The 8,194-nt window shown below is 36.7% G+C and overlaps 1 protein-coding gene across 5 annotated transcripts; it reads right to left on the bottom strand.

The window, feature by feature from the left end:
* Positions 1-2,757: 2,757 nt before the first annotated feature.
* Positions 2,758-7,511, bottom strand: LOC149172075 (ubiquitin-conjugating enzyme E2-17 kDa-like). Of its 5 annotated transcripts, none has more exons than XM_089424195.1 (4): positions 7,322-7,511; positions 7,016-7,075; positions 5,893-6,123; positions 2,758-3,235 (listed from the first exon to the last, which is right to left on the bottom strand). In XM_089424195.1, exons 3-4 carry the CDS (start codon positions 6,106-6,108, stop codon positions 3,005-3,007), a joined length of 447 nt encoding a protein of 148 aa, XP_089280321.1. In that variant the 5' UTR covers positions 6,109-6,123; positions 7,016-7,075; positions 7,322-7,511; the 3' UTR covers positions 2,758-3,004. The 5 variants fall into 5 exon arrangements, with proteins under 5 accessions (XP_089280321.1, XP_089280323.1, XP_089280322.1 ...); XM_089424197.1 differs by having other exon boundaries at positions 7,016-7,117; XM_089424196.1 differs by having other exon boundaries at positions 5,893-6,114; positions 7,322-7,509.
* Positions 7,512-8,194: the final 683 nt, after the last annotated feature.

Here is an 8,194-nt window from a genome sequence, read left to right on the forward strand (position 1 = left end):
TACATCGAGATCTGGTAACAAAGCAATTGACTTCATGGCTAAAACTTGTTGTGCAATTAGAGAGGCCTAAAATTTGTGCTAGGTTGGTCACTAGACAGTCAACATGAATGGTAGGAATGGTAACAGCTCATTCTAGAGGGGGTCAAAAATGACCTTGAACGTGAAGTGCAATCCTGCTTCTCATGCCCCTCCAGGTTTAAGTGCTCGAGAGACAGCTTCGAGCACATCTTCTGATGCTTGAGTTTACATGTCCATTTTTTGTTTTTTCTACATGAACACTTAGATAGTCTAGTTATGCTTGTAATGTTGATACTCCTTAAACTTTGGACAAATTATTCCATAAGTAGGTGATCAAAGATCTGGTTTCCCAGTGGGCAAATTGAGCCCACATGCACAAGGACAGATACGTTGATGATGTATGACAGATGTACTTGTTTTTCATGATTTTCCAATTAAACTTGTTAAAAAAACGATTGAGATATATAGACTCAAATTTCGCAAAGAAATTGAGATGTACATCTTCCAACTTGACAATAAAGTAAAAATATACACATAATATACAAGTTTATCACAGTAAAAAGTCACAACTTTCAATCTAAACACATTTTACATCGGAGGCAACATTGATTGGCCATACATTCTTAAGTCGCAACTTTCCAATCTGAAAAGGCAACATCGATTTGGGCATACATTCTTAAGACAAAAAAAAAAATGCTCTGATACTTGGCCAAGGGGAAACGGTATGGCTGATATGACACCAACAGTTTAAAGTCCACAAGGCATTGTGATAGAAACTTTTTTTCTTCACAAATTTTGGGAAATGCATTAAATATTTTTTCAAATAGAAAATCTTTAATTGCTATCAAGATGGATAAGTGACTGGACATTTGAGAACTAATTGCAATCAAGAGATTAGTAAATGGGCATTTGAGAATTCCTTATTTTCTTAGTAAATGATTTGAAAAATGACTATTATCATTAAACAAATGCTGATCTCCCAACCATGGAGACAACAAAACACAATGTACTAGTTTGTGTTTGAGCTCGAGCCCTGAATGTAACTAGCTGAAAATCATAATCAATGGTAATGTCTATCTTACCTGGTTGTTGGGACAAATTGCACTTAGTAAATCATTCTCTAATATTTGTCTTGTGGTTAAGCATTGCCCATGCTATCCTCCTGGAAATGAGTTGGCCAAACTTAAAGCTGAAACATATCTCCATGATTGTAGGCATCGATGATCTCAAAGTCTATCAATGCACTAAAAACAAAATATTACCATACAACAAAACAAAACATTGGTTAAAGTAACACAGTAGGCCCTCCAAAAATTCAATAAGAAGAAAATCTAATTTCAGAATGGATATAACAAAGAAAAAACAGGCAATGGACATTTTCCACATTGTCATTGTTAAGAAATTGAGAAGCCCAAACATAAGACTGAAGCACACTTCACGATTACAGGCACTCATGTTCTCAACATGGCTTAGGAGGTTCCACACTAACCACTATTAAACTATTCGGTATGCAAACAACCCTCAAGATACTGTTAATTCCACAACACAATATTGATTGATTAAAAAAATAGGCCCTTGAAAAATTTAATCAGTGAGCAGAACATCTAATTTCAGAATGGATACAAGAGAACAGTAGACAGACATGAAACAGTACAATAATACTGAATCTATATACAATAATATATTTAGAAAGCAAGATCTATGAACCAAGAATTTCTAAATTTCATAATAACCATGACAGTAGAAACATGAATAACAGGGTAATCCAGAAAAAACTTGCAACTTATTCTTGTTGCAGAATATCTCACATTCAATGACCCAAAAATTATAAATGTCCCCAACCCTTCCAGCAAGCAAACAGAGGGTTGACCTTTCAGGGCCAACACTTCACCATCTCAGTTGAGGAGTCCAGGTCGCCTCCTATTATCTTGGCATTCATTCCCAACCCAACCTACCTGGTTAGAATGTAAGTGAATACGTATGCAAGTGTGTGGAAGGAGAACCTCATTTTTGTTCCAAATGAATAAATAAGAAAGCAATTAATGAATGGAAATGGACGAACAATCTCTGTCTGGAAAGACAAGGAAAATTCTTAGATTTATCTGATTATGGTTTTGGAGCAGATATTTCATACCTTTAAACTCCCCTGAACATGAGACTGAACACAAAGAAAGAAACACAAGCATCCATAGTATCAGAATAAGTCACAAATGCAACTCTAATACAACCATGTGTACAATCATCCCTAATGTCAGAAGAAGTCACAAATTTAACTCTGATCCAACCAAGTATACAATCATCCCTAATGTCAGCAGAAGTCACAACAGGAGCCTATTAGTTGAGCCTTCACCCAAATGTCTTGAAACACCAGACCAGAGAAAGTTGAGCATTGAGCTATAAATATCCAACCATGCTGCAAGGTGGATTAGCCACGTTTATCTTACAACATTCCTAATCCCAGAGGGCACTGAAATTCCAAAACCAGATCAGTTAAATTAGAGGTATGAGCTATAAACATACAACCATACAGCCAGATGTTAATCTTAGACCATGAAACTACTTCGTGCAAAATAGAGGAAAACCACAAGAAAGCTGCATCAATAAAGCTTATCTAATGGCACCTGGAAAACACACTTAAGAAAAGACTTTGCTCAAGAAATTGCATAGCATTATTTAAAGCAACAGAAACCATACCAATATTCTTACAACAAACTAACAAATGAAGGAAATCCTCACTGCTTGAATCAAGCCAAAATCCATTGTTAATTATGAATCAAGCACCAAATTCCACTTATAAATGTACAGATAGACACCATATTCATTTATATCATATGAGATTGATTGATCACCATAAGTCTCAATCTTATAGCATCAGCGATAATTTTCCTGTCTTCCTGACTTGAGGAAGATTCAAACTTGATACAGGCAAAACCAAGTTTTCATGAACTGCAAATTCTTCCCTGGCTTTCATATGACAAGAGTGGAATCAATTCATGGCATACTTTTGAGTCCATGCTCTTGCTGTCTCCTCATAACGAGACCTTTGGCTCTTGTATATATGAGCAATTTCAGGAACAAGAGGATCATCAGGATTTGGGTCAGTCAGAAGAGAGCAAATTGACAAAAGCACCTTCGAGATTGTCAGTGCAGGACTCCACTGTTCCTTGAGGATATCCAAACAGATGCTACCATTGGAATTGATGTTTGGATGATAAACCTGATTAAGAACAAAATGGTGCTACATTAGTCTCATGAACAACTATTCACATTATGTTATTTGTGGCAAGAAACATTTTAACACAAAAGACCACCAAAAGACTGACATTTCAAGACCACCCACAAATATAAAGGTTCAACTAAATTCACAGGATCCTTCTCTGCTATAAGCTCATAAAAAATTGAAGTGATACTAAGTATCATCTAATCTCCATAATGCAAACAGATGACAAAAATCAAGATTTAAGAGCTAAACAAATTACAACAAACTCAAATCTGTTAAGAGGAAGGGGCAATTGGAACTGATTGAAGAGAATGCACATAATGAACACATAAAATAGGCTTTAGACTACACTAAATGAGTTTTATTAAGAGTGAAGCAAGAGTTGACAGCTGCAGCTGAGCTGAAAGAAATGGCTTCCAAGAGACTGCAATTAAGATTAAATTAACTTAGTCTAAACCAGTTCTTGCCACTTGTCAGGAGCTTCATAGTAAATCTGGAGAGCAATCGATGTAGCCAAGGCAAAGCTTTCCCGAGAATAAGATCCAAGGGATTTGGGACTCAGGAGGTTAAAATTTCAATTAAATAGCAGTACTATTGTTCTAACCACATTAACATGAAAAGCGCTTACCAAGGATGTAAATTTGAGCAGCTTGTTACCTTGGGCATCTTCAGCTCTGTTTTGATCAATGCTTCGTTTCTTCTTCTCTAAAACACTAGTTTCTCAGCAACTCTTTGCTACTAAACTCAACTGCCCAAGTACATGAAGCATGGGAATCATCTCAACCTCCCCCATTCAAATACTATCCATTTGTTATCCTCCAGAATCTACTCTAACCATTACAAACCAATAAATAATCTCCCATCCCAAATTCTCCAGTAAAATACCCTAGGCTAATCATTCAAGGGCATTCCACATTCAGCACATCACCATATAAGTGCAGTAAGTGATTTGTGTACCAGATTAACCTGCTAATTTTGTTAATGTGAATTAAATGAAAAGTGTAAATGAAGAGAAATTAAAGCTACCACACTTAAAACAGCTTTTCAGTTTATAAACTCAGAAATAGTACTGCCTGCACAAATAGGAACTAGAGAAGCCGAAAAACAGAAGTCCACCCCAGCAGTCAATGATAATTAAAGCCCTTCCCAGAAGATACTAATATTGGGCTCCACAAACGTGGACACTCACATTAGAAGGGTATACTTCTGTTTATCCAATGTGGGCTTAAAATCATGCCATATCATGCTTGATGTCCTTAGAACCCTAAATCCCCTTTTTAAACAATAAACCATACAAGGACAGATCAAACTCAATGGTCAATTTCAAAAAAAGACAAGAAAAACAGCTTCGTTTGTTGATATGTTCTCAAACTGCCGGTGGTTAACCCTGAGCATAGCAAAGGCAGGTAATATCCCTTATCTTTGCTCGCTAAGAAAGCAAATCAGGTCACCACCATGTTTCAAAGGGAGGGGATAACCCTAAGAATATCATAAGTACGTAAGCTCATTTACCTTTGTTCTGTAGGAGGTAGGTAAGGCACTTCCTTTGCTAGCTAGGGAAAAACCCCAAGCATAGTTCAAGAAGGTAAGGAGTTCCGGACTCCAAATGGACTTGATAACGAAAAACAATCAAAAAGTATATTACCAAGCATTTCCAATAGAAAAAAATAACTAAATCATAATTTACAGCAGACTTTCAGAGCTAGAAAATACTGCATAAAAAAGGACGGCATCCCATAAGATGTTTTCCTTAGAATAAGGTGATTCTTTGCACTGACAGGCAAACCAGGTAAGTTTGATCATTTAGTTTTCACCACACAGCTTGAGTACGAAGTTCAAACCAACTGGACCATCTTGTTCAGGCAATCGGACTAAGAAATATTGAAATGCAGTTTCTCGGTACACCCTAATAAGCTTTCGGCTAAGCATAACTGTCAGGCATATTTGACTAATTAGCGCAGATCTGAAAATACTTCTTGACCTACTTTAGGGTCGACCATAATAATAATTAATAATTATTAATCAGCATACTGCAATAAAGATGTTATAGTGACAAGGTAATATTTAAGAAAACTATTTCCTTTCAAGTACTCGCAATGCCAGAAATCAATCCAATTTAGTCAAACACACGCTGTCTGATACTACAGGGAACTTGTCAAAAGAACTATACTAGGGCACGCATAAATATATCAAACATTTGCCGAACTTCCTTTATGTCTCTTTGAAAGGGAAGCGGCCACAAATTACAGAGAAATGGGGATGCAAAGGACTTAAACTTTAATCAAATTGCTTTACTTTGCACAAGAAATCTAGAACGCGATCAATCATAAATCTTATTCGAAGTCATCAAATCTTTCTTGCGCAGCAACTACCCTCATATCTGACCATATGCGTAAGAATCTGTCCAATACTTAATTTTGTATCTGACCGTAAGGTAACTGATCATTTTTTCTAGAAAACTAAAATTCCTTTTTCTTTACTCTGTCTGTGTGTTTTTAAAACCGACTGTAAGATTTGACACAAACTTCCAGTGAAGTAAAATCTTATTAAAAAAATTAGTTTACAAAATTAACAGTAGCTGAGCAGCTTAAAACCCTTGTACTATCTATAAAAAACTAACCCTTATAAGAAAATGAATTTCTGAATTTACTTACCTTGGTTTGGAAATTAACCTTCGGGGGCTTGAAGGGGTAATCTGGAGGAAAGTGGATCATAACAAAGAAAACCCCTCCGGCATAAGGGCTCTCAGTTGGGCCCATTATGGTTGCCTGCCAATGAAATAAATCTTCGCCCACAGGCCCTGCACTGCAGGAAGTGGGGGGATCCCTCTGCAAGTCCTGGAGTTCTTTTTGAATGCGCTTGCTGGCCATGTCTTACTGGAGTTCCTTCAGCAAATACAACCAAAGAAGAATCAGTTACGCTCAGATCCAGTTAAAAAGCCATAAAGCAAACCACCCCTTCCCCCAACCCGCAACAAAGTCCCCCGCCATTTTCCAAAAACCCAATAACCTGCGAGGCTGTGAAAATGGAGATGCTATTTCTAACATCCATATAGAAAAATATGTGTTTGCCGGTTAGACTGTTGAGCAAAGGTGATTTGTGGAGGCAAATATTGAGTGATGAATTGGCAAAGATGGAAAACCGTTTTGCAGTTGTAAAGAAAAATTGATCAATTTCATGAAGACATAAGGGCACGTAGCGCAAATATTGCCCAACAAATTGGCAGAGATCCTGAGCAGTCTGACTACACAGATTCATAGTAGCAGATAAGATAAAGATCGGCTGCACCCAGGCTAGCTAGAGCTAAGATGAATCGATGATCAGCTCATCCGGAGACTGTCAGAAACTGAAAAACAAGTTCAGCATAAGACAGAGGCAAAGGAAGATAATGAAAGCAGAAGCCAAATAGATTCACTGGTAGATAGAACGAGTGAATCAAATAAGGGGCGGCCCTTGCTGAGTCAAAATAGAACACAATACCCACATAGCAGAGCATGTACGTTAGTAACCTATTGGGCATCTAAATAAGGAGATCTTGGTCATAAATGAAAAAATATATATATCCATAAAATAAAGCATACATTATAGCTTGAAGTGATCTGAACAGGACTGTCAAAACATAAAATAGCATCTTAATCATACATACATTATAGGTTAAAGGGATACTGGAGAGGAGAATCTAAGACCAAATACCAATACCCACATACTTCAATATTATACATATTAGCCATCAAAACAGCAAGAGTATGAAACTGCTCAAATGTGAGAGAAACCCACCTGGTGAATCGGCTGAACCAGAGCACCAACCACAGCACAAGGTCACCAAAGGCTCAAAATCTGCAGAAAACAATACCCACCCAACACCTCAATAATGACAAACTGCAGGATATAAAGGACAGTCCACCGGTTAAAGAAATGCGGGCAACCCAGTGTTCAATTAGGAAAGATACACAACGAAGGAGAAGAGAGAATGGGTCAGCAGATGCACCAAATCCAAAGTTGCAAAATGAGAGTTAATATATGGACTGGAAAATTATTGGACATAATAAACAAAAGATAGCCCCATTCAGTCAGAGTACTTACCTCAGACAAGAACTGTGTAGATCAACTACTTCTGAAAAGGGCTTTTAAGAGAAGTTAAGACCTGCTGACATATAAATAAAATAAGGACCACCCGCAAGATAATCCAGAGCTCAGATTCCAGAATTTTCAACTTTTTTGGTTTGGAATGTATCCAATATTATGCCAATGCGATAAGAAGATATAATACTTTATGGGACTGGTGGGCAGCGACTTAGCCCCATCATTAACCTCAAGCTCCCAATGCCTTATAGCTAGTAAATCGCACCCAATTAGGCCAATCAATATCAAGTTCATGGCAGTTGTGAGGTTAAACGTGAGGTCTAAGGCTTTCAAAGGACATAATCTAGTATAGCAGGTCACATAAGCGAGATATTAGCCCCCTTTACACAAACTTCCATATGAACTAATTGTAAGACTAGGATTTTATGAGCCTAGGATTGGTAGAGCACATAACGAACATTATCTATGTTAAGGGTTGATGTACCTAAGTCTAAATTTTCCAAGGATGGATGTACCCAAGTCAATATTTCAACGGGGTGGATGTACCCAAGTAAAAAAAAAATAGTTATTATTTAAAGGTTAATTATACATTTTCGAGTTAACCGGAAAGAAAAGATATATATATTTAAATTATAGTTTTTTGAGTTAATTGGAATATATAAATATATAAAATTGAGATTCAAATTGAATTAATTAATGAGTGGATTTTTTTGGTTTAATTTCTCTAAAATCGCGTAAGAATTTATTGAAATCATAATTTTGATGGGTAACCAATGCACAATCCAAATGCTTTAGGGGTTTTCAGGGTGCTTAATCTATATAACAAAACGAGTTTAAATAACATAAATCAAGATTTCACCTCAAATTTTTCCC

Source organism: Pinus tabuliformis, chromosome 4_2 (assembly GCF_031772625.1).
Source record: "Pinus tabuliformis cultivar Carrire ecotype Pingquan chromosome 4_2, CPIR1, whole genome shotgun sequence".
In the NCBI taxonomy this organism is placed as follows: Eukaryota; Viridiplantae; Streptophyta; class Pinopsida; order Pinales; family Pinaceae; genus Pinus; species Pinus tabuliformis.

Coding starts and splice junctions, on each gene's coding strand:
- LOC149172075 (XM_089424195.1), bottom strand. CDS start 6,108: ATGGCCAGCAAGCGCATTCAAAAAGAACTCCAGGACTTGCAGAGGGAT. Junction 3,236..5,892: donor AGGTTAATTTCCAAACCAAG/GTAAGTAAATTC, acceptor GTTCTTAATCAG/GTTTATCATCCAAACATCAA.